The sequence below is a fragment of the Castor canadensis genome, chromosome 2, assembly GCF_047511655.1.
Source record: "Castor canadensis chromosome 2, mCasCan1.hap1v2, whole genome shotgun sequence".
Taxonomy (NCBI): domain Eukaryota; kingdom Metazoa; phylum Chordata; class Mammalia; order Rodentia; family Castoridae; genus Castor; species Castor canadensis.
Window position 1 is genome coordinate 194,074,936 of NC_133387.1, and position 27,900 is coordinate 194,102,835.

A 27,900-nucleotide genomic window follows, 5' to 3' on the forward strand; every position below is an offset into this window, starting at 1 on the left:
AGCCTTCATTTTGACCACTATAGACTTCAGGCATGTGCTAGGGACTGTAAATGAGGAAAGATGTACTCCTGATTTCATTTAAGTAATTCAATTCAAATCATTCTTTCATTCAACAAATATTTATTAAGCACCTACAATATGCCAGGCACTGTGCTGGGTGCTGGGGATACAACTGTGAACAAGATAGACACAGTCCCTGCCCTCAAGGAGCTTACAGTCTAGTAGTTTTACAGACAAGTACATAGGCAATTACAATGCAGGATGGTGAGTGCTGTGAAGGGGAAGAAACATTTTTTAAGAAGGGCACCTAACTCTGTCTCATTGGCAAGGGGTGGTGGGTAGTCATGGAAATCCTCCCAGGGCAAGTAAAATTTAATTTGAATGCTGAAGGATGAATTTAAGTTAGCCAGGTAAAGAGGAGAGACCCGGAAAAGTTAAGAGAGTGAAGAAGTAGTCTATGTGCTGTTTCATTTGCTGGCGGGGAGGAAGTTCTTTAGGAGTGGGAAAAGACCTTAAAGAGATAAGCAAAAATGACCTCACAAAAACACTCATTAGCTCTGCTCAAGAACTTCAAATTTTTTCTGAGGAAACAGTGCATACAATGTGTTATCAGATGTAGGTTTTTTTTTTTTTTTTTTTTTTTAAGATTGTTCTTACTGCAGCACAGGCATTGAACAGAGGATGGAGATCTTAAGAAAAGAGGGAAAGAAATCAATCTTTCATATTTTCCAACTTAGCTTCCAAATATCACAACCTGTACTCTTACCAGCCCCTCTGGTCATGCTTTTCTTAAACAAGCCATTGACATAAATGGTTTTGGGTACCACTCACCCACAAGGTTCATAACACCTTCTCCTACTATAAAAATTGAAATCACCCTTCACACAAGACTTTAGGCATCATCCTAACTTGTGCTTTCTGCCAAGATCCCTAAGTAAGTGTTTTTATCTCTATTATAGTACTTACTCATTATTTCAAAGGAACCAAACCTTCTTTTGAACCATGTTAATTTAATCCATACGTAACAAAGTAATTTCTACAAATAAATATGGGTATAATTTTCTTTATAATTTCCAAGTGAAAATAAGGACTAATTCCTTATTTGTGGAGAAGGCCAAGAGACAATTTTATGCAGCAAAATACAGTGAAATAAAATTTCAGTTACAGTGTATGTTGCTGTTAGGATAATGATATTCCAGACTCAAAAACTCCATTTTTGACAATTTAACCAGCTAACAAGTCAAAGATCTGTAAAAGAAGGGTAGATTAGTATGCAAAAATAATAAGGGCTAGCTACGTTTTCCAATATAGCCCACCAGTTGACTTCTACAATCTGTCATATAGTCTAATAATTTCTCAAATAACTTTCATAATAATAGGAAAAAAACTTTTAAGCTCTGCAGGAATTGTAAGAACATCTGTCGTTTTATTCTTTTCGGTGGGTACAAAAACCACGATTTTGTACACAGAACAAGATTATAAATAATATTGATAACATGAACAACCTGTAGTCTCTTCTGATTCTATATTGCAGACTGATGATTGACGTCAACATTTTCATCACTTTTTGCTCCTAGTAGTGAAACAAATGCAATCTGTGAACTGACTTGTGTGACAGAGTGAAGGTTATAGCAAACAAGGTGACCAACAATTTTATAAAAAAAAAGTCTCTAAAGTTTATTACAGTGATGGCATTTATATCAATTATTGCAATGTACTGTTCCCTAAGATGGTTAGAAAAAAGAATTGTGTTGTCCTCTACTGAATTTACATCAGTTAAAAAGCAAGCACGTTTCAGTATTTGTTTTCTCCAAAGTAAGTGTAAATACTTCCTTTAATTTTTTTCACAGGATTTACATGTTTTTTTAAATTATGTTCTTATCACAGTTTAGAGATTTGTTTTCTCATCTGAAGATTCTCCCATTGACTACATGGGTGTTCTGGAGACACGGGTTAGCAGGTCATTGACTTCTATGACTAGTTTGTCCCTTTGCGTGATGACCAAGGCCTTTCTCAGCAAGAACGTCAGTTTCATGCGCTAAACTGGCAAGTCTGATTAGTTTTTAAGTCCACTCGAGTGAAATTTGTTGTTGTTAATACACCCATCCCAGCTGCCCCCCACCCACTCCTCAAAAAAAAAAAAAAAAACAACAAAAAACCTAGATTGTGAGTTTTCCTGATATAAAATCTGAGTTTGGGTTTCCGAGCTGAGCTCATGCACACGTCGCTGAGGCCGAGGTCCCCGCGCCCAGGATGCGCTCCATCCCGCTGCGCTCCATCCCGCTGCGCTCCATCCCGCTGCGCTCCATCCCGCTGCGCTCGGCCAAAGCACTGGTTCAGGGAAGACCACGCGGCGTGTCCCTCGGGGCTGGGGCTGTGTTCCCATCAGTCACCAACACAGTTTAATTAAGGCACTCAATTATTTTTTTGGTTTTTATGGTAGGTCCGATGCAATGACAGCCAATCCTGAACTTTGTCTAATTGCAGTTCCAGTGTGTACAGCCTTTGGGCAGTCGGGCGTCAAGACGCGACCATTTTCTCCCACGCTCCCAGTGATGGATAATCGGGCTTTGTTTCTTATGGCTTCGGAAAAGGTCAGCTGAGTTGCATGGAAAGGAAACAGAGAGAATGCGGAGTGTCATAACACTTTTGTTTCTTCCACAAAATTTGACACGACTAACACCAAAATATCAATGATTAGACATCTGCATTTTTTTCATATTCTTTTGGTCATATGCAAACTGCTTAGTAGGGAAAGAAAGCCCCAACTACACTGAAGAATTCATCAACTTGCAGTTTGTAGTCCTACCTATTATAAAGGAATTCTAAAATCGTAAAATTAGGATTTGCAAATCTGGGCAAGAAATATACTTTAACTGTATAACCTAGTACTTCTAATGGTGTTGTAAAGCTCTCTTATGATTGCTAACATCTTAAAAAACTGTAGTAGTTTCTTGTTAGTCATATTTATAATGCAAGAATTAGACTCATAAAATTATGATCTGTTGCCTAAAAAGCTGACACTGACATCTTACTGTTTGCATAACACAGACCTGCCCACAAACACTTCATTCGCTCACACGAGTTATAGACGTGACTCAGGAACAGCACAATTAGTGACACTTAGTTCACACCATGCCTATGATGAAAGTCAAGGCTCATTTTTAAAGAATTATTCTTAAAGAGGCACCAAAGGGGGTTGTCTTTCAATGCCTAGTGAGTGATTATCAGTGCGATCTTCTCATAGTGACGGTTTGAGGTCAGGTCTCTGAGATCCTCACTACTACTTATCAGGTAGTAGAAAATAACACTACACAGACGAGAGGCGGGCAGGGTTATTGGGTAAATCGAATTTCTGTTCTTTCTCTGCCTCTAAATTCTTTCTAGTGGCTGAATTCAGTATTAACTCAAGAGAAGAAGGTAATGGAGACATTTCCTATGTTTCTTTTAACTCCTATGGTATTTAATTCCCTGTTGTGAGTTTATCTAATTCTCTAAGGAATTCCATCCTTGTATTTTTCTTCTCTAAAACTTAAGCATTAGAAAATTTAGATGTCAAAATATCAAATTAATTATTGGATTAAAAACTGCTAGAGTAAAAAGTGTTTATAAATCATTTACCCTAATAACTTCAAAAGTTGAAATCAAATTTTTGGTAGTGACATACCTATGATAAAAACCAAGATGAGCCTCATAGTTCTGTTTTAGCCAACAAAAATTAATACCTATTTTCACAATCAGGACTCAGGCTACATCTTTATGTCAGTAAGGATGCATCATAGCTTTTATATTTAGAAATCATAGGAACATACGAAGGATTTTAAGGAAAACAACAATCCTACTTGGTTATCTTCTATTAGTCCTTTGAAATCAAAGCTCTTCTGACTTTTATTTGGCACATGATAGCCACTCAGTTAAGTATTTGTTCAGAGGATGAACATCCATAAATGGGAGGATACTTTTTTTCTTCCTTGTAAATGAAACTGTTAGGATAAAATTTCAAATAATGCTTTTGTTAAAAATTGCAGATCAGTACACAAAGAGGGGTGGATTTTGCTTTATGTAATTTATACCTAATAAATTATAAATGAATATACTGCTCACTGTTTTAAACTGAACAGAAGCTGAATTTCAGTACACTAATGAGGAAGTTAGAAATGAAACAATTCAGTTCAATTCAAACATCTGAAAAGATGCCCTGATCAAAGACCTCACTCATATGGCAGAATCTCACCAGGAAACTTGGAAGTGACAATGGCCACAGTAATCTTCCTCTTCGAAGGTAGATTCTTGGAGGAATGAACATTTTCCTACTCAGTATTAGAGTACACATGGTTTTGGATAAGTGTATAAAAAAGGCATTAGTAAAACAATCTGCTCTTATCAAGAAAACAAAAAACAAATGCAGAATTTAAGAAACACAAGGCAGAACTTGGTATCAGAGTTGTTAGATAATTTTCTCATGCTATCCTGTTTTGCAATATTAGGTATTTTAGATAGATAGCATTTAGATCAGAGCCCTTAGTGGGTATTTAGATGTTTGGAACATTCTACTTACAATATTGGTATTTTCTATGAACTTTGTCTAGAGTAAATAATGTTGGGCAGCTTAGATTACATTAAGTCAGATGCTGAGGACGATGAGAAAAGCAGGTGTATGCATGCCATCTCAGTCGACGTATTAGCCCATCTTGACACTGGGATACTTTAGAGTCCCAGGACTATACAGTCTCATAAGTGGCTCCAGAAAATTCACAGCTACCTCCTATCCTTAAATTGAAACAAAACAGAGACCGGGGTAAGAATATGTTTCTTCAGACTCCCTTTCCACACTTAATATTAAGTGAAATAAGTAATTTTGTTAAGACTTACTAGTCTAGCCTTGTTTTTATTTTATTGAAGAAGAAACATGAAATATGATTAATAACTCCTTTGTGTTTTGTAAAAGCATTTATGAAGGTTTTTGGAATGAAATCTATTTTTGTTTCCTTTCTTTGCTTGCTTGTACATGTGCGAAAGGGAAGTTTCAATGCTCAAAAAGTTTGACGTGTTCTCAACCTCACTCATAGATGAATGCAACTGAGCATATTAGCTAATCAATATTTGACAAGACTCTATCTCCTCTGTTTATCTGTTCTGTTGTTTTTATTTTATTTCCTATGTATAAACTGCTTCTTCAATAAAATGGCATGCTTGTTCATCTTGAGAGTCCTCAAACTGGGAAACTCTTACAAGTTTACATATGGTCTGTGTTTGGTTGGATTCTTGTGGCTGGTTAACTAGCATTTCTGATACCAAATTCTGGCTATGTTTCTTAAATATAAGCTTAATGTATTATTCCCTTTATGGAATGATCACTTTTAAGAGGATCTCCTGTGTAGTGAAGGTTTCAGACTTTTTATTTGGGATTCTGGGATAATATCATCTAAGAGTAATTTGCATAATTTTGGTGGAATCTTCAAAAGGAAAAAAAATAGAAATATGATAGAACACTTGCTTCTAAGTGTTCTTGACAGATGCAGATTATTTAATTTATTCTAAATACCAAAGTCAGAGAGATACGAATGCTGCCTTTTTACCTAAAATGTATTGCCTTAACTGTTCAAATTTAGCTTTAAAGGGAATTTATAGGATGAGCTTCAATGCCAGGTTCTCACTTCCCAAAACAATATTATGTGTAAATTGTATGTACTCAACTTGAGAATTTATATCTTTTAAAAATTTCCCAGAAGTTCATGATAAACTGGCATTTGCAAATATTCCTTTCTAAAATTTTTAATATTCTTTCTCTTTTCTTGCTCATGTTTGGGACTTGCTCATGGTTGCCATGACAAAAAAAAAGTCAGTTTTAATAAGCTAGTAGTTAAATGAAAAGTTTAAGGCATCTTAAAAAATTCATTTCAGAATACATATCACATAATTGGCTCTGAAAAAATGGTCAGGTATTGTTTTTCTGTTTGGGAAAATCCACAACTCTTTTAAATGTTAAGATGAAAGCTCTTGGCCAGGACAATCTAAAATCATCTTTTGTTGTCATGCTGTTAGAAGACATGCTCACCATGTTTTGATCTGAGTGAATTGAGATTTTTAGTTCTTAATTTTTTTGCCACAAAACTGGGAAAGAACCACTTTGGAGTTTTCAATGTGCACTTATATTCAGTCATCTAGATTATGGATACATGCAATTAGATCATGATAAACAGGGATGGATTTGTTCTTTTTTTAAGATACTAACAAATATTTCAATAATTTCTGTATCAATACCAAAATGTAGCACATTCATCTGCAATAAACTCAGATGTACGTCTTACTAAAATTATACTTGTTTTTGACTTTAAGGTACATCAAGTACAGAATGTCTCATAAAGGTTCAAAAACTCATTTATGATGCAATCAGAATGAACAGCCTATTCAGGAGGCTGTTATATATAATTTTAGAAAATAACTTTGTGGAGCCCTGATTTTAGAAGAGCAATAACAAGCCCATTCCATCTTATTTTAAAACCACTTCCTATCATTAGAGGAAAGAAGAAGTAGACATTTAGAGTCTGAAAAAAATGACCTCCATGTCCTATATTTCACTGAATGCATACAATTTTTATTGTGACATGATGAGTGATGTGAATAAGTGAGACTGATATGGCTTGTTCAGAAGCAATTGAAATTGAAAACACTTGCATAATAACTCATTGCAATTTTTTTCATTTACTGCCTTCCTCCTATAGAACACATATATTGCCGGAGAATCTGCTGAACTGCCTAAAATGCCTGTTTACCTTAGTCATACTGTGAGCATAAAAGTTGAATCGCATCTAATAAATGTCCATTGTAGTCAAAATTCTGATACCCCTCGCAAAATGCTGACTCTACAACTATTGTTAGAAGAACAAACAGCAGGGATTCCTGTTTTAAAAATATCGAAAGATGGGCAATGTAAAGCAAAGTAGATTAGGAGGTAAAATTCATTGAGTACATACTATGTGCCTTGGAGTTTTATATGTATTATTTCTTTAGGAAAAAATATGACCTTATCAAAAGAAATGAAACTGTCTAGGTTTTGATCATTTGAAACAAGTTTTGCTCTTATTATCAATGCATATCCTATATATGGGCTGTCATAAGGATTTGCCCAGTTTGTGTGCAAGGAAGCCTAGAGCTAATTTCCAATTTCTCTCGAATTTCAGGGAAGTTACACTGTTGAGATCATTTTGTGGAGCAATTTCAGCTTGTTTTTTGTCTTTCTGACTCTTGCAATGCAGATATCTATTGGCAACATAAAATTTCAAACAGTACATCTGCAGCCAAAGAAAACTGAACCACTTTGCACTCAAATTTCCAAAAATATAAAGCTCTAATTAGAAGCAAGCAATACCACCACTGGACAGACAGTCACAACACCGCGTTCACAGGATGCATCCCCACTCACTGTCATAGGCCCTAAGTCCTACCCCTAAATTTTAATACTTTCGGTTCCATATACGTTGTAACCTTCTCTATAGGTTGCTAAATTCTGGGTATTCTGCGAGGAAGTTGGGTTAAAAGTCTGTGCACTCTTTGCCACCTTCATTCTCTTTGCTTCTGCCCTGGACTTGTAACAGAACTCTATCAAAGCCACCAGCATTGCCAAGCCCAAGCCGCCAACCAGAATGTAGAAGACGCCTGCTACGTTGCTCAGGCTCAAGGCGCTCGTCTTGTCCTAGAGAGGATAAAGACACTTGAGTTAACTGTGGAAATGTCACAGCCCAAGGTAAAAACCAAAACAAAACAAAAGCATGAAATCCAAACAGCCAGTTAAAGTAAATGCTTAATTTAGTCTGAAATTATTTACAAGTATAAGTTAACGATCTAGGTTTATGGTTTTAAGCATAAAGATTATAGCTCCCAGGAGAAGAGAAATTATGATTACCAATAAGTTGTATGCAATTACATCCAATAAAATCTGTAACATTTTATCATTATTAACTATACAGTGAAAACCACTATACTTAGCCATATACAAACACCTATATATTTACATTGGGCAGCAAAAGTAGGTTTATTATAGACATTGAAAATGGCAATGTTTAAAATCCAATTATATGGGAAAGCTCTGCTTCCTTTAAAACAGTTTTTAGTATTTAAGTTTTTTCTTGAATAAATCTAGCTCTATACTTCCTATTTAAGGAGCAAAGGGTCTTTGAGCTAGTAGATTTATATTTTGTTCATCATTACTTTACCAAACATAGAGTATACATCATTTGTTCTTTTAGTTATGTCTATATGGGAAATCTCATGAAAAAAATCACTGTTGCATATTGTATACTATTTAGGAATAATTATACATGCTTAACATTTAGGTAACTACAAGATAACTTTTAGAAATATACAAATTACCATGGTCAATTGAGAAATAAATTATTTATGCATGGAAAATTTTATAATTATTCTATTGACTTAAAAATAATACCATTCCTGTTTAAAAAACCTAATCAGTTAATATTATCAGATATTTTAATTATATCTTATTCTTCAAAGCTTTGCTATATATTACTAAAGTAGTCAAACATTCAGATTCTAGAACTTTTCAAAATTATAAATAGATCTTTTATATAACATTATTCCAAAAGAGTATTTTGGTAGACCACCTGAAGGGTGCTGTATGGTCATCATTTCCTTGGTAATATGTTTATGTAAAATGTGATTCAGATCCTTAAATAGTTTTATTAGGAGAGTGTTTAATTCAAAAGATACAGTATTGATATTGTCATGGTATCAACAGACTGGGCCAAAAATTTTAGGGTAATTTCATTTTGAGTATAATCATTCATTAATTATTTATGCTTCTTTACTTTACGTCAGGGTTTGAGAAAACTGTTTCATTATCTGACTAAGCTTTTCTCATTCCACTCTGGTTCAAAGGCAGACAGACATAATTAAAATATACATGTGAGGCCTGGAAAGGGATCAATTGACCCGACTTTATTCCCTTCTTAAATTAATTGAAGCTCTCCTATTTAACCCAGTCCCTTGTTTAATGGCTGTGAATATTTTTTCTTTCTAGAAGAGGATGCAGGAAAATAAAACAAAAGAGGATTCTAAGAATCTTCAATGATGGCTTTCAGGCATTGTTAACTATATTCGATTAAGATGTGTAGATATTTTGATTCAATAATGAAACTGCTACATTTTTGTTAGACTTAAAATATAACTTGGTACTTACAGAATTAGGCCTATATGTTTTTGCAATTGTTCTAAAAAGAATTTGTGAATGAAAGATTTTAAAATTTGAGAATATTGTTTCTAAACATTGATGTATTGAAGTAATTTCAATTGGGAGAATATAACTGGAAAGTCCATTCTGTTTATTTGTTAGCCCAGAAGTATAACAGAGCCTATGAACTAAAGTGGAATGCTTGTCAATGTGATGACAAACGGTTTAACTTCTGAATAAGCATTTATTTAAAATTTAATATCATTTTTTTTCTGGATGACTACTGATCAGTTTCTCATTTCCCGTTTTGAGAAGTCACCAATTCCTGAAATAATAGATTTCATGGTCTTTGTCTCTGAAACAAAAACTTAACCAAATAAGAAAAACACTTTGTTAGTGGTACGTAAGTTTAAGAGTAATATAAGAAATTTTGTTATTTTATGGGGTTTTTTTTGGAGTTAATTTTAGATTATTTTAAAACCTATACTGGGGAGCAGGTCCCAATTTCCTGAGAAGACAGTCCCTGTGGTTAAACTTGATGGCATTAACTTCTAATTTAGGCAGTGGCTGAGTGTAGTGAGAAATGCTATGTAGTTTTTAAGGTTTCCATATACGTTTGACAACTGCTCCCGTCCACTGTTTGGAACACAAGAAGGAGGCCCGAACTGTAGCCACTGACCTTGCTTCCCGAGTCCTTGGGTCCACATTCACCTTTATCGTACCACCATTTGTTTTTCAGCTTGTCTAAGACGCCTGCCTCACTGAGTTTCAAAACGGCAAGGTTTACAGGAGTTCTTCACGTGGAAAATAACATAAATAACATTATATATGTTATTTTATGTTATTCAAGTAAAACTACATTAGAATCTCATGGCAAAGTGACAGAGCAGAGGCCACAGTAGGCACTATGTCTCGTACTGTAGGCCCAGGTTTAGAATCAGACATAAAACTGGGGCCTGCTCTATCGCTTTAGGTAACAGGCACATACTGCTAGGGAGGAATTTTAAATAAAACGTATGCAATTACTGTGAATCCAAAACTATTGGCCTGGATCGGGTTTCTTGAACATTTACCATTTTTCCCACATAATGTGGCAATCTTTCAAAATCCAGAAGCTGCTTTCTTTTCCCTTTCAAAATTAATGGAAGTGGCTGTAAGTTGGCAGACTTAAAGCTACATAAGACTGGTTTCTATTCTTACATCTGTTATTCAGCTAGTAGGTAGGGTTCTACTTTATGTTATAAACTATGTACAAAGTATCCATCAATAAATTGACTCCATGACCACTTTCATCCAAGACCTGATTCAAACAGGGTGATGTCTTTTGAGTCATTGCAAAAAGGATCCACTCATGCAGAGGAAAGTCCTCATAAGACAAATGCATGAATTGATATTTAAAGTCTAAACTCAGGTTGGTATTTTTCTTCAGAATAGCAATATTTAACCTAAATAATATTACCTGAAGTAATTTTCATCCTACCTTGAGTCTTTGATATTAATATACTCAAAGTACAAGGTAAAGTGACTATAATTACAAATTTGCCAAATGATAAGTTGGAATAACCAAGATTTTTCTGAGTAGACAAATTTCCCATACTATGAATTGCTTTTTTCTCTTTTCTACCATCTCTGCTTCTTTCAGGACTGTGTAAGGGATCTGTATAAGTATTGTATAAGGGGTCTCAGGAAGGAAGATGTTAGCTATCACCTAGCATCAACATTCAGAGTAATATAAGGATTCTTCCAGCTTTCACTTTCATGCAAAAATATCAGAGCTAAGAAGATAGATGGGAAGCAGTAACTCCCAGTGTCTTGTGTTGTTATCGTTATTGTGTCTGGTTGCTTTTTTGTTTCTTTTTAGCAGAGGCTGGCATTCCTTGACATTTTTAAGGCTGCCATGGCCATTTTGTCTGGCTGTATTGTCTAGTGCCTCACTTTTAGGAAATGTTGAGTACATTTGAGAAGCACAACATGCATTTCTTGGTCACCAGGAGATTAATTCCATAAATCCAGTGGTAAGGCATTTGTAATGATGGTGATAATAAAAGGCAAGCAATTACTGAGCACTTACTATGGACCAGGCATTTTTTGTCTTTACTGCTACCACTCATTTTATAAATGAGGACACCAAGACACAAAGAGGTTATATGGCTAGGCATGACCTGACCTAGAATTTGTGATCACGTACCTTTTCAGCTTATGCAAGTAAAAATACAACAGAAAACTCAGAAAATGGGGTTTCTGATTAAGTTTTCTGGTTAAAAGTTAAACTAAAACCAATTTTTCCCCAGTGAGTTTTTGAAAAATATTTCTAAAATACAAGTTTTTCATTTCATTTATATGGTTTCTGAATACAACTTAAATTTTTTATCAATGTTTAAGATCTTACTATGGCTTAAGATTATTACTCATTTGAGAAGTAATATATATTTGCCATGATCTTTGAGTATTAAATCGTTTGTTGGGGTATTGAAATCAGAAATCAGCACTATTTAACACTCTTTAAAAGCTGAGTTTGGAGACAGGGTAGTTAATTGGGATGCTAAGATTAATTCAACTAATTGAAGTTTTGTTCTCTGAAACTACTCCTCTTTTCCCACACACACACTCCAGTCCTCCCACCAGCATTTCTGAAATGATTGCTACAAAATTTCACCTGTGGGTTGGTTGGTGGACTATGAATCTGTGAGAGCAAAAGGTACATCTCCATTCATCTTTGTAAAATAGTATTTACCAGAGTATCTGACTATAGAGTAGGTGATCTATAAAGTTGTTGCATTTAAATTACTTACAATCCAGAGCAAGATTTTTCTTTGAGTTGATACTCCAAGGGATGTTTTATTTGCTTGTTTTGGGACTTATGCTTACTAGTCCTGAGATCAAGTAATCCTCCTGCTTCAGCCTCCCTGGGTAGTTGGGATTATAAAGGTTTTAGGCCCTCAGGATAGCTGGCAAAGCCTTTGTAAACACTTTTATAGATAAGTTACATTATCTGCATTGCATTTCTTGAATGATGTGGACTGAGAGGAAATCTCAGTGAAAAAGAAAATGAAAGCAGAGTGTCTTCTGCAAGTTTCTTCTAGAAAAGACAATTGAAGGCAAAATAGTGGATTAGATGAGGATTGCCTTTGGTTTATCTCTCTTGATTTTTTGAAAAGAATTCTTTCCCCTACTCCTTTTCTCTTTCCTCTATCCTCTCTGTCCCTTCTGTTTGTCTCTCCAGCAGCTTGGTTTTAGAGGGTAATTTGTTGCTAGCCATATTTAATGTTCACCTGGTGGAACAACAGGCATTGAACAAGGAATCCAAGGGCTGACTTTCTCTGGTGGTTTTCAATCACAGCACTTTTTCCTGTTTATGAATGCATATTTTCTATGCCCTTATTCCTGCAGTGGCTTTCCTGGCAGTGGTAAAGGGGAGCAAGTCTTTGTAAGAACAGAGTATATTAAAGTCAGAAATGGGCTGTATTCGTCCAAGTGCTGAGTCAAAACTCAGGCATTGTGTAATCAAATATAATTTCTACATTATTTGGTCATTATACCTACAAAATGATTTTTATGACTACCTAACCCATGAATGTGCATCTAGTTGTATCTACAGTAAGGTAATAAAGGATAAAATAAATGGAAAACAATAATTTTATAACTATTAAGTACTACGGTGACTGATGGTCATGCCAAAATTTGCAACTAAAACTAAGACTTAACAACTCACACAGATATGAGTATAAAGTTCTGGACATGGTTTGTACTTAAGTAAGCCATACCAGGTTAATCAAAGAGGAAACATGCTTTAGACATTGTAACCCATGTTATTAAGTTGGATTTCTGTCAATGAATACATTTCTGTATTTTATTTAGAAGAATAAGCATTTTTTTTAGGATCATTAAAAAAGACTGAACAGCAATAATACTAACCTTATCAAAGGAGTATTCTCAAACAAATGAATTCATACTCACAAATTATGCCTTTTCACCTATTTTCCCCCACAAGATGTAAGACTTTCACCCTCATATCTTGTATTAACTTCCTATGTCTGAAGATTGCTATGGGGGAAACTTCATAGTGCCGGGAATGGCTGTCAGGTGAGTAAGGATGCTAGTTACTGCATAGTGTGACAAAGAAGCTGCCACAGGGAGGGACGCTGAAGAGTTGGTTACATTAACTCATAAGTGCCTTCAGGCAAAGGCAGTGGGTAATTCTCTTTTCTACACAGGTCCAGATACATTTATTACCCAGTTAAAGCAGAAGTTTAATAATTTTTTGCTGAGTGGAAGCTAAAGATGTATGTGTTTCCCCCCATGCCATCCACCTGTTACAGTCCTGTGAGTGACAGGTCAGTTTGTCTTCTTTTGGGAAACTTTCTTTCCATGTGTGGCACAGGTTTACACTTTTTCCTTTTCACTAGATGAAATCCTGTTAGGAACGTTGGTGCTCTCCTACCAATAAATCGGATAAGCCAGGATTTAGCAGGCTCTTGTGGAGAGCTCTGTGTATTTCTGTGCACACTGAGTTGGCAAGCATCTGTCTCTTCTGCTCTGGCTTTTCACTCAACAAAGGCTTCTGAGCCAGCTGCCTTCCTCAATTCAGTGTTTTTTTTTCCTTATACCTCTTTTGAGGAAGATCAGACCAATGGGAGGGGTGAGGAAAGTTTTAAAAGGGCACCATTCATCTGAAGGAAGTACAAAATGGAATTGAAAAGGCAACAACTATCTCCTGGTTTGGCCATTTAAAATATCAGCTTTTATCATAAATTCAGACTTGGGCATCACTATTTATAATTTAGATTGAAGTAAACTTAATCTCTTGGTGATAAACCCTAGGACAAAATACAACCCACTAAAATATTTTTTTTAAATATGGAAACAAAATTTCCAAGAAAAAATAGAGCACATTGCAATTTCATTTGAGGTGAGCATTTTATGTTAGTTTTAAGTTACATTTCAGAAAGCTAACATTTTGGAAAGTTTTGGAAAGGCTTGAAATAGCTTTTTAGAATATCATTTTCCTAGTTCATGCTTGTGAAAGTAACATACTGTATACCCGACAGAATAAGCAGTTTGATTTTGGAAATGATAAATTAGGTTCACACTTATTCTTTATGATGAACAGTGTGTTGTATACAAGCTGGTTAAATCTGACTGAGTTGTCTGATCCCTCATTTAAATAAAATACAATGACTTTTGTTACACAGTTTTTCCCAATATATGTGGATTTCCGTTAATGTTTATTTAGTCTTCTCTGGAAAATCTCTAATGTACATTAAAAATGTGATGTTTGTTATTTTTGCCTGTAAGGCAAGCATGGTTATACTTTTATGTTACATTATATATTATATATATTTTATATTATGCTATATTCTAATGTAATAGACTATATATATCTTCTGATATTTCTAACTTGCATGTAGGAATAGTAGATTATTAGTGTAAACTGGAATTTTTTTTCTCCATCTGTTACTTATAATTGTTTATATGCTTATGGAAACTATCAGAAAATTCTAGGTGAATTGAAGCCCAAGCTATAAAATGAGTTGATACTCCCTATAATGGTGCCTTGGTTAGAATGTGGTTTGTCTTGGCCAAAATTCAAGTTGAGACTTAACTTCCCAATCTAATAATCTTGAGGTGGTGGCAGCTTGGGGTCATGAGGGATTTGCTCTCATGAATGGATTAATGCTTTTCTTGAGAAATTGTTTTAGTTTTCTCAAGACTAGATTAGGTCTTGATGGACTGGATTGGTTTCACAAGCACAGGATGTTATAGAAGTCCAAACATTCTTCACTATCTTGCTTCCTCTCTTACTGCTTCTCTCTCTCTCTCTCTCTGTGTTCCTCTTTCCCCCTCCTCTGCCACATGGTGCCATATGTCATTATGCAACATCCAGAGAGTACTCACTCATGCTTTTGGACTTTCTACCCACCAGAATCATGCACCAAATAAATGTCTTTTCTTTGCATATTACCCAGCATCAGTATTTTGTTATAGCAACACAAAACAGATTAAGATAGATTGTGCCTAAAATATAAGCAAAATTTACTTCCTTTTCCTGCAGTAGGGTTGGTTATGAGATGGGAACATATTAGTGAACTCAATTTGAAAGACTTTTTAGAAATGGGTTGGAAGAGTTAATGGTAGACATCTTGTCAGGTACTCCCTCTAAATAGAGTTGTTCTGTGGATTTAGGTGGTCACATGAGAAAACTTGTAGACCAATGAGGAACCTGAAGATATGCAGGATTTATGTTTATGGACAACTTTCTGATGTGAAAATCTGTATTTTTAAATATGTACTTTAAATGTTTCATTATTTTTACTCAATTGAATGTAGTTCCTCATTCTAAATTTTCCCATCTAGTGACTGTTTTCTTTAAGTTTACAAACACTGACATATATGAGGAAGAGTTTTGGGACTCCATCTGGCAAATTTATAAATTGTATGCTTTTTAAAAAAAACTTCCTAGCAATGAAATAAAAGGTATTATTTTATGAAACTGAAAATATGACCAGTGAGGTAAAAACAAAGGTCTTTTTTTGTTTTTTTTGGTAGACTGATCATTTTGTAATCTATCCATAAATATTTGAAAGCAAAGTGCGTAATTTGCATAACTATCTTTGAGTTGTTCTTTAACTTTAATGAGAGCGTGTGAAAGTTTGTATGGAATAAACCTTCTGGTTAGACTCTCTAAACAGGTCTAAGTGGAGTCAGATTATTGCTGTTACTTAGAAGTATTTGGCAGAAGTTCTGGCCAAGTGATGATGAAGAAAACAGGTCAGACTTACCCTCACTATTTTCTCTCCTCTCTTCACTAAGTTATTCTTTCAGAAACTTAATATCCCTTCTTGCTTTCCAAACGAAGGTTCATAGGATTACAGTGTCCGATCAAATCCAGAGCTTCTCAGTGACTGCTGCCATCAGATTTGTTAGTGTGTAATCAAATCGACCACAGCTGCAAATATTTTTGCCTTGACAGTAATTGCATGCTTAAGTTTATAAGGGACTTGTTTCCCATCGGTCCAAACCATCAGTCTCCCAGCAGATGCACTTATTACTCTACATGCTGTTTACCCGCTTTTGGTGACATTGAGGCTGACCTTGGAGTCACCTCCCCCGCTGCCACATTCTCCTTTGTCGTACCACCATTTGTTTTTCAATTTGTCCAAGAGGCCTTGTTCATTCAGTTTTAAAACTGCGAGGTTAACAGCATTTCTTGAAACGATAAAACATATTTTGTAAGAAACTGCACAGCTGTTAAGATGTTAGAAGGAATGGGACTTAAGCTCTTTTATAAGCTTCTCCCAGACGCTAAATAAACCTCTCATTTTGCCATCTTCCAGCTCCTTCCACCAGAGTTCAAACCAAAGGCAACTGTAACTAATTTCCAGTATATTAAACATGTAGCATTGGGTGCTGTTTGTTTTTCATAGTTCGCTCATTATTAAGTAACTGATCTTATCATCCACCAATTACACCAATTCTCTTTTGCAAAGCAGTAATAAACTTGAATTTACTAGTAATTGTGAAAGAGTTGTGTCTTGACTTCCTTTGCCTCTAAGAATGTCAATGACCCAAAGGAGACTGAAATGAAAATTCATTCCCTGAAGGAAAAATAAATGGGATGACCAGACCAACAAACCAACCGTTAATTTTGTGCACTGATTTCCTGACAACAAAGAGTATAGCTTAATTATTATTCTCTTTCTGATTTGTGTGGGTTTAGCTTGATTTAGTTGGTCTCAGAATGTAGGATTTCCAGGTTGGTTCAGTTTCATGTGTTACAAGTGAATGGGACAAACTTTCTTGTAGGATCTCTGGACAGAGACAGTAGCAGCTCTTGGGGATAAGTGCATGTATCTAAATTTTGTGTTAATTTTTAAAGGCATTGGATATTTTTTAGAAATTAGGATCACACATCCAATTTGCAATTAAGTAATTAAACCCCAGGAAGTTAGGCTACATGTGATGTGGACTTTGCGAACACTCTAGATTAGATTTGCTTCATGTTTATCTCTATAGGGAAATAAGGGCAATATTTTCTAATTATTCTCTAAGAGGATTTTAAAAAAAAGTTATGATAGACCTTTGCCTCCCACACATTTGGTTTCCATCCTGCTTTCCAGTTATAGTTTTGTCATGAACCACTAACTCTTTGAAGAGGATTTTCTAGCATTTGATGAAATTTCTGTGAAATCTAGGGAGGGAATGGCTTATGTACTGAAGAAATTTGGGTACAGTTGGTGCTGTGCTCTTTGAGAAACACTGAATTTGGTGATCACTTAATGGCGAATGACAGATAAAATAACTATATAAAGAAATAGCATGCTTTGCAAAGTAAAATGTCATTTTGCAGACTAACAAAAACTGTGGGGTGTTTTCCCACTATGCAGCCTGTTAAAGTGTTCATTCTCTTAAGAGTGTGTTCGTGATATTCAAGTGAATGATATGCTTTTCCACTGATGTGCTGGCGTCTAAGAGTAAACGCTCCCCATGAGTAGAGCACACACTTGGGGAGAAGAGTCAGACTGCCATTTGCTAAATCCTAATGAAATAATTAGCAGTCCCCACATTCGCAAGCCAGTGCCACTTCAGTGGTGTAAAATAATTAATACATTTCCTAAGTTGAACAGTAGCAGGGGGCCAGTTTAATCACCAAAAGGACCAAATTAAAATGAAGGCATAAATAAACATTTAGTGAAGGTAGAAACATCAATTAAAAAAATTCTGCTGGGAAGAAAGAATTCTTTTAATTTGCTTTCTGTTTACAAGGAGCTAATGTCATTTTTTAAGACAATCTTTCTATGGAGCCCACTCTGGCCTGAAATTTGGTATTCCTTCCTCAGCCTCCCAAGGGCTGGGATTACAGCTGTGGACCACCACTCCTGGCTCATAAATTTGTCTCTCAATGAGTTAAAACTAGCCACTAAATTTTTTTTGGAGAAAATTGTTCTTATAATTTACTTTATTTTAGATTTAGGCATTCATATTCATTTTTTAAAATGAATTAGTACCCAATTATTTTATATGTTGGTTTAGACCATTCCTTTGATAAAACTGAAACCATTTCATGAGAGGGTTATTTAACAGGGTTATTAGCCAAATCCAAAGACAGTTTCACAGCACAAGAGAAAACAAAAAAAGCAAAATAAAGGAATGGATAAGGAAAAAAAGTGGTATGCTGAGAAAAATTGCTTAGAATCATCAAGCTTTCTCCAAAATCGTTTGAGGATATTGTCTTTCTAATACCATCTAATAGGCCATGTAAAAACAGTTTAGTTTCACACTGCTACCCATACTTGTATACGTATATCTACATCTGATTAATATGATACATTTGATCAATAGATAAATCACTGCCCAGTTCAGTTAATCCACATGCCTCCTATTAGAAACCTGTGGCTCCTCAGTAAAACCCATTTCATACCATCATATATGAAGTTTACTTTTCTTTAATGATACTACACAGAAGGCACTAGAAATTAATATTTGGAGATAGATTTTAGTATTTCAAGATTTATTTGCATGTTAAAAGTGCAGGTTACTTTCTACTACTGTCTGATTAAAGACCTAACTTCCTTATACAGTAAATTTATGTCTACAAGCCTTCTTGGATTGCTATTTAAACTACAGCATAACTACACATAGATGGACCATTTGTAATCAGTTCTATTTTATGAAATGAATTATTTCTTATGCTTCTAATAATGAGACCCATAAAATGCCTTTTAAAAATGTATAAAGTTGCTTCACTCATTTTACTAGGCTAGGTTAAAAAGTACTTTTTATTCAGCTAAACTGAGAAAGGTATCCTTAAGGAATAGTAGTGAGCTAGGCTAAGGAATCATAAGAAGTTGGGTAAACTAGGAATGTAGAAAGCAGATCCTTGCTATAGCACATTTTATCATTGCTTTGTAATCTCTATATATACATTCCAGATATTGACCTCAAAATCAATATCAGAAACTCATATGAATAGTGAGGAACATTTTTGCCCTAATTAAGCATCAAAGCAGCCATAATAGTGATCTTCTAAGCAGAAAAGAGAGAGAAGGAGGAAGCAGAAAAGAGAGAGAAGGAGGAAGCAGAAAAGAGAGAGAAGGAGGAAGCAGAAAAGAGAGAGAGAAGCAGAAAAGAGAGAGAAGGAGGAAAATATTGTGGGATATTTCTTTTGTTAATTATTCCTTATATTGTACTAAATGCAGTCTTTATAGAATAAAGTTGATTGAAATGGAATGCTTCCCATTTAAAAATGGAAACAAAGAAACAATAAGTATCCACATTTTCCCTGAGTACAAACCATGTAGGAGAACCCAGGTGTGTTGATAGTGACCTTCTATAGATCAAATAGGACCTAGGTAATTTAATAATTTGCCTTTCACTTTTATGCCTCACCAGAAGTCTAGCTAAGAAAAATTTCTTCCCCAAAAATCTTATTTCCTGATGGTGAGATACAGGAGTCTTGACTCTGGGCTGAGAGAACAATATCCACCTGCTCAAATTCCAGGACTTCTGGAATACTTCCAAGCGTTTTTATCCCTGGAATTTTGTTCCATCCAGTTTAGGATTATGAAAATACAACTAATTGCTCTAGAACTTGGGACCCCGTTTTTTTAGACATGTAGTTGAAATGCCACATTAAAAAAAGCTTTAGAACAGGAGTTAGTCGATATAAACTTCTTCCATTTATTAATATTGGGTAAATTAAAATAATGCAATCTGCATTTTTCTTGTAAAAATATGCTTAATCAGGCTAATGACTTATCTTCAAATTCTATAAATTTATGTTGTTCTTACTTTACGCCTTATGCATATACTTATTTCTAAGAAATATTTTAGTATAATTTCTCTGTTAATGAGGTATGAATATCTAACTAAATAAATGGGGCTACCTAAATAAAGCTCCAGTTCGGTAAAGTACTTTTATGATTTCCTGGATTTGTGACTATTACTGTGAAGGGTTGATAATACAAGCTCTTAATTTAGTTCAATGCCTGTCCCAAGGATATTCAGGGCACAGATACTTTGTAGATTAAATACTTTGCAATATTTTTAGTTTGGCTGAAACGAATTCAGTTCCATTTTACTTAACAGAACAAACATTTCATAATTGGCTATGATGCCAGCAGTGTATGGGCCCAATACATTTTTTTCTCTTAATGCTGTGTAGTGGTGCCAATGGTTTGTGGTCCTGCTAAAGATGGATCCCTTAGTTATCCATACATGTAAAAAAAAAAAAAAAAAACAAAACCATCTCCTTGGTTTTAACCTGTGCTCTCTTCACTGGAGTGTTTGCTTCATGCCACATACTCAATAAAATTTAAATGCTAGGTGTTACAATGTCTGGAATATTCATCTAAATGAGGCTGGGATCTTTTTTCATAGACAGAACAAGTCCTTATCTATTGTTCTTAAAGTTTTAAAATATGTGAACTAACAAGAAATCATTTAAATAAAGAAGAAAATTCCTTCAAAGTCAGCAAAAATATTTTAAGAAAAGTGATTTTAAGCAAAGATAATTTATGCAGGAGTAAATACAAATAATATTTAAAAATTCAGCCTTACTTGAAACTAAACTGGTGAATCAGGTGATACAAATTCAGTTTTCTTCATTAATTTTGGAAAAGATAAAATTAAGATGATGTTCATATAGTGAAGGATTTAATAAGATGGGCATTTTCTACACTGGTGTTTGAATTAAAAGCTAGAAAGAAAATACTTTGCCTTTACACAACAAAAGCTGTAAAAGACTTGATTTGATAATTACACTTTGAGTACTCAATCCTAAGAAGTTAGTTGAAGATGTTGACAAAGTAACTTATGATAAATCTCATAGTACGATTATACATTGAAAGACATAAGACAATCTATATGTCCAAAAGAAAGACACCACTGGAGTATCAGAACACAGACACTCAGATTTAACCTTGCCCTATCCTTTTCTTCTGGATTAGGTATAGTGAATCTTCAGTTCTACAAAGCTCCTGAGGTATTAGTATTGATAAGCTTCAATAATCCATATGACTCTGTTTTACAACCATTAATAATTGTAATGACAAGGGAAAATGCTTACAGTATAATGTAAGTGAAAAGATGAACTAAATTTGCATGTTCTTTGTGATCTTAGTCTGACAACATACTATACATGTATTTAATGTAAAGGAAAATATTTGATGAAATGACAATAAGTGGCTATCTTTGAGTAAAGAGATTTGGATTGCATTTTTTTTGGTGGTACTGGCTTCTGAACTAGGGGCCTCATTCTTGCTAGGCAAGCAATGTACCACTTGAGCCAGGCTCCTCTTTCTTTTTGGCTAGTTATATTTCAGACCACTACAAAACCACCTCCTCAGTAGCTGGACCTACAGACATGAGCCACCATGCACAACTTGTTGATTGAGGTGGGAGTCTTGCTAACTTCTTGCCTGGGCTGGCCTTGAACCACAGCTCAGTCTCCTGAAGAACTGGGATTACAGGCATGAGCACTGAGCCTGACTTGCATTATGTTTTTATGCTTCCCAACTCAGTAGTAAATTCCTCAGCAGCTATTAAGCAAACACAAAACCCTCTCAATTATTTTATAGTGTCTTACAGAATTGTTTTATTGAAGCTAAAATTTATATTTCATTTCATATTGAATCCAATTTGAGGAAGAAATAGAATCTAGAAGTTATTCTTGAGGATCTTAAGGAATATTCATTGTTCCTGATTATGTGGCTTACTTTGATACACTTGGTTTTGTGATTCTTGTCACAGTTGGAGGATTTGTGCTGCACTGGGCTTCTACAAGGTTTTTCCTTAATGGAAGGGGACAGGTCAGGCAGAGAAGTATAAGTAATGCATGAATGAGCAGCCTACCCCATCTGAAGGAATCTGCAGGCAGTTAATACAACTCTCACTGGCCTCTTGAGACAAGACTTGCTGTTTCACATATATTTACATAGACAGGTGAGTCTTTTCCCTCACGCTCGATTAAAGGAGAGTGCTTCTGCAGAGGCTTCATTCCCTGCTAAGTGGGCCATTAAAAAATGTATATAGTTCTGTTTTTAGAAAAACTCTGTTCCTTCTCAAATAAATACTAGAAAAAAAATCTTAAAAATTCTTTCTGCAGGAATTTAAAAAATGCAATTTACTTTTATTTTTCATCATGCTACATATTAACTACATCCTTTTCTTAAAGTCAAACTTGGGTTCTTAAAGTTTAAACCTGATTGGAAAACTCATTTGATTTAAACTTCATTATGAAGCAGATGTATGTTTCCATGTATGAATATGTATACATGCTGAAAAAATTTTAGCCACAAATAAAAACATGAAAAATGAATACAAATGAACTCTATAGAGACAATTCATCTTGTTATTAAATGATGGTTGTATTATAAATACTGATACAAGAGTTGCAAGTCTGAGCAACAAACCTATTCCTCCAAAAGATGAGATAGGTAGAAAGGATTCACTTCTATGATTTATTTAATGATATCCCCCTAAATAAAAGTAGATAGAGCAAGTTTGCAGAACAACTGAGTTCACAACAAATACCAGAACTTTGTTTCAGGTCAATTAATAACCAACTGAGAAAATAACTATTTTAATGAGGAAAATACCAAAAGGAAAAAAAACTAGTAAGCTGTCAAATGATAGAGTCAAGATTCGAATATGTCTGGTTTTTAAGGAAAAGCATTTGTATTCAGTTTTAACCTTTATCAACTCTTTAGACTGGAATAGTTAGGTTGGAAGAATAACTAGTTCAAGCATTATCAATGCTCCACTAAGTTTTCAATTTAACTTGTAGCTGTGCTATTACTTTTCTTCCCAAATAATTCCTTTCAGTAGACAAGCACAAGGCACTTTTTGCTTCATTGGATTTGTGCACTCATTTCCAAAGGCAGAATTTGAGCTAAATTGCTCTACATCTATATATGCAAAATTTTTTAGAAAAGATATTAAGTTTTCATTGATGTTTGCTTATGCAGTGACAAGTAAGGTGCAAAATTTTTGTAAATGGTAAGACAATTCAGATCCAACATGATTTATTGTGAATATTCAAACACCACTTTGATAAGGAAGGATTCAATGTCTTTGCTTTGGGTTTTAGATGATATATATTGCATGTAAGGAAGTTGGTGTTTAGACCTTTGAATGTCATACTCCAAGTGACTCAAGGAGAAATGAACAAATGAAGTAGCTACTGGAGTGGCTTCCTCAATTGTCTGTAAATTGTATGTTCTTTGGAAATTGCATGGCTAATTGCTACTTGAGACTTGAGTCTGAAGGATGTGATTTTTTGAAAGGATCTTTTGATTTCTGTGAGGTTATAGTTAGAGCATTAGCTAGAAATTGGATATTTGAAAAAATTAATTATATTTTGATGAATGTTTTTGTAGGTAATGCCTACACAAATATTTCATGCAGTTTAGTTTCATGGAATTGTTAATTTTGAATTCTCTAACCTACTTTGGGTCATGGTCTCTTAGAATTTGATGAAAGCTGGACATTTTCTCAGGAAAATTGCACAAACATAAAAAAATGAACCAGCATACATGTTCAGGCAGTACAAAGACCTTGGAAGGGAAATCATGAATATGGATTTAAAAATATCTGTTCTAGATTCTAATAATGCTTATGTAAAATGATTGCTTCTTTTACATATGTCTATTCAAGGCAGGAGAAATAACAAAAACCATTTTTATGGCATGTAGCTCCAGACTTTTAATAAAGAAGAGCTTTGTACAGAAGGGACTTCAAGGATACTAACCTCAGCTTAGGATCATTCTGCAGGACTTTTAAATCAATAAAAAAATTGAAACTATTGAAAGACACTTTTAGTTAAACTGCATTAATTGAGAAATGATCAATTATTCACATCAAACAATGCAAGTTTTGTTTTATTTGTGGTCTCCTTGGGGTACTGCTTGAAATTATAAGGGGTGAAGTCCTCCTTATTGTTACTATCTGTGCTCAAATCAAACAAAAGAGAGCTTTGTTTCAAGATGAGATCACAGCTACCTTGACTGTGAAGCGCTTCCATTTTTTTCTGAATATAATTCACTTCTGAAGTTGTGGTTATCATTAGTTTCAAGTACATTTTCAAAATCATAAGAACAGGTGTCTGTAACGGTCACAGCAGGAGCACAGTGAAACAGTGCTGTGCTTTTCATGCAGACGTCTTTCCTGGACCATGACATACTGTATGGACATTGCTTTATCCAGGGCTTTGGATTCCTTCATGTAGTCCTGGTCTTTATAGGATTTCCAGAATTCTAAACCATTCCATGGACCACAGTTCAGGTGTTCTTTTTTTTCTACCCTTTGCTGCTCCCTAAAACTTGTATCATTTGTTTTAAAAATTTAGAATCCTAGAATTTTGAGTCAAAATATACATGGCTTAGAGGTTATTGCCAACCCTCTGATTTTACAGATGTGGTCACTGGGGTGTAGTGAAAGTTAGGTGACTTGTCCATCAAAGCCCAGCTGGACACAGGTCATCTGCCTTCTGGTCCAGTGCTCTTTCTCAAGAACTATGGTCGTCTTTGCTCACTGTCAGTACCCTTCCTATGTAGTTAAGTTCTTTATTCATCCCTTCCATGTCTCTCTGAGAGAACTTTTCTTTTTTCCTCAGAGGTTTGTCAGGCGTGGTAGGGGTTTTCTCTGATTAAGCTTTGGAAGCTATTTGACTTATATATTGCCTGCACAAACAAGTTGGCAATTTCTGATCTCTGTCTACATATTCCTTGAGTTGAGATAAAATGTGAAGGGCAGGTGGTCTTGTCAATTGAACTTATACTTCCTAAGAGGAGCAGTAGATAATTTTCTTTAAGAAGTGATACATAAAACCTCTATAGTGACGTGATTTGACTGGATGGTAACATTTATTTCCTCCCAAGGTTAAACTAAGATGTGTGTTTGAGCAAATACAAAGTTCTTAACTATCTAAAGCCTAATATTTTTGTATATATAATCTTAGATTCTCAAGAATAGATAATAAGAAAATTTTCTAGTCCATTATGTTGGATTAGAAAAATTTACCCAGAAGAAATAGAGCTGCAAAACCAAATGAGATAACAAATTCCAGCCATAAAATCTCAATCTAATACTTGAAATTTCATTTCCCTTCCTTTCCTATAGCCAATTATCCATTAAGAACTGTTCTTCTGAAAAGTGCCTCCAAAATTCATACTTTCATTTTTGTTAGATGGCATTACTCAGTTGAAACCCTTATCACTCAACACCAGATCTGATGGCTTTCTCAATCCATTCTTTGCACCCAGAGTCAGAATAACCTTGATTTTCTGCTTTGTCAAAACCCCTCAATGATTTGTGATTGGCTGCAAGATACTTTCTAACTTTTCTGGCATTCAAGGCTTCTGAACAATCCACCAATGCATACAGTTAAAATATAATTGTGTTATATTTTATTGAGTCAGACAATGGATCTGGTACTTAATATTCTCAATGAATCCTTACAACAATCATATATGAAAAGATTACACATTTCTCAAAATAGTCTAGGTGAAACCTAAGGTTGCATGGCTTGGAAATGGCAAAGGTGAAATTAGAATATTGACCTCTCAAACATGGAAGTCTATTGACCATATTGATCTGCTACATGGATTTTCTCTGCCTCCAACCAGGTGAGTTTTTTTTAGTCCCAAGAATATTTTATTTAGCATCAACTCCAAAGTCACACTACAGCCCTCACCAGGAATTCTGTTTTCCCTTCCTCTTATCCTTTCTAAATTTCTTTATTTTTTTGTAGTCACTCATAGATGTATTCATTCATATTTATCAATGAAAATCTTTGTACCTTCATTATGAAGTCTTTTCCAGATACTCCAGATTCTATTTTTCTCCTGGTTCTATAAAGTTTAACATCTATTATTTGGAGCCTGTTGAATTGTCCATTACTTTGCAATGGTAAGTGTGCACACTGCTTGTCACTCTTGGAGGGTAGCTGCTATGCTTTATGGTTCTTTATACCATTTTCAATCCCACTGTGGAACAAGAAATAAAGTTGATATGCAATAATATCAACTGAATTGATATTACATGGAATTAACCTGAGGCTCTAATTTGCAAGCATGTTTCTAAAGTGAAAGAATAGTGTGCTAGACAGTGAAAGGGAATCCTTCCACTATGGAACTTATCAGATTTTGGGGAAGACTTGGTATGAAATGTGTTTTAAAACAAAACACTTCAAAACTGTCTATTTAATATTGGCAAGAAAGATGTCAAAATACTATTGACAGTAGCATCTATCTTTATGAATAATAATGACAGATAACTTGGTCTACTGTATATACAAAATAATTAAGAAGATAATTTAAGAGATTATAGGTAGTCACCAGTTGACTTTGTGTAGCAAGATAAAGAAAGAATACTAAATGATAAAATCAGATACAATTTTATGGTTAATATCTAGGAAAATATGATACTACCAACTAAACTTTTAAAATGAAAATCCTGCATAATGATATTTTATAAATCAATTTCATCTAATTATGTTTAACAAATAAAATGATTACCTTTAGAAAAATCTTCTGGAAGTAATTTTACTAATTAAAAGGTCATTTTAAAAATTAAAAATTATATTTGTCGACAGATACTGTCAACTGCATGTTTGATTTAACTTGATGAAATTTACTTCACTGCATATTTTAACATTCATTAAACTAACTAAACATATCAAGTTAAGTACTTTAAATTTTCCAACAAGTTTGTGGGAGTTAAAACAAAAATGACTTTCAACTTTCAGCTCTCATTTAAGTTTTCAGGTTCCTCAGCAGCAGGGAACTATTTGGACATTCTTCTTACAACTTAAAATGTGTTTTAACTGGTTTTATTTTATCTACTTTTTCTTTTGGCTTGGATTAAAAGCACTGTTTCTTATATTCCTTTTAAGAGAGAAGGATGACAAGCTGAGAAAAGGAAGCTGCCTGACTTTCCATTCAAAGTTTAGGGGTGCATAGGGGGTCATAGCTAGGGGTGAATGTAGCTTTCCTAACACTGTAAAGAAAGCTGAGGCCCGAAGACTCCTAAGATGATCCAAAAATTCTGAGACAGACTTGCAACTCTAAGATGGGCTTAGGATTCTTAAATACTTTAAGTCTAAACCATTCCAAAGGAAGACACAATATTGCTTGAGCACAATATGGTTCAAAATCATATTTCAAAGCAGAAATATGTTCTAATGCTCATCCATTTTGATTAATTCAAGCAGAAGAAACTGACAAAGATTAAATTGTTCAATAGTTTCATCTACACTTGTTTCCATTGTCATTAGTACTAGAACATATCACTGCATTTTAATTATTTGCTCTTTGTCAAAACTTGGACACATCTTAAGCTTTCTAAGAACTGTTCTTAACAGACCTAATAAGTTAGTGAAATTAATGTAAATTAATACTTTTCCCTCCACTAAGCAATTAAAAAATGGTGTTGTCATCTCAATTTCAGATTATCTAACAGAACTAAGGGACTGTATAAGCACCTAATCTTTCCCTGAAGGAGATTACTATGAAATATTTACTCAGAAGTCAAAGTATCCAATAATCGCTATGACATAATCAATGTCCTTCTAGACATCACGTTCTAACACATAAGTAGTTAAAGAATTGTGACAATTCCTTTGTTTTGTACAAATATTTTGGTTAGGCAGATATAAATATCTTTCATCTTAAAATTGAGGAATGAATAAATCAGGAATGATTAATGTGTCTGTA

At 34.5% G+C, this 27,900-nt stretch overlaps 1 protein-coding gene across 6 annotated transcripts in view; it reads right to left on the reverse strand.

The window, feature by feature from the left end:
- Positions 1 to 86: 86 nt before the first annotated feature.
- The window catches only part of Gria4 (glutamate ionotropic receptor AMPA type subunit 4), a 335,307-nt gene continuing 307,493 nt past the window's right edge, over positions 87 to 27,900 (reverse strand). For 2 of the 6 annotated variants that reach the window (XM_074066811.1, XM_074066810.1), the window contains 3 exons: positions 9,870 to 9,984; positions 7,562 to 7,696; positions 87 to 2,599 (listed from right to left, as the gene is read on the reverse strand). In XM_074066811.1, coding sequence (XP_073922912.1) covers positions 2,435 to 2,599; positions 7,562 to 7,696; positions 9,870 to 9,984 — 415 coding nt within the window. In that variant the 3' untranslated portion in view covers positions 87 to 2,434. Of the gene's footprint in view, positions 2,600 to 7,448; positions 7,697 to 9,869; positions 9,985 to 16,281; positions 16,397 to 16,434; positions 26,173 to 27,900 lie in introns of those variants that run through there. The other 4 variants (XM_074066812.1, XM_074066813.1, XM_074066814.1 and 1 more) reach the window with 4 other exon arrangements.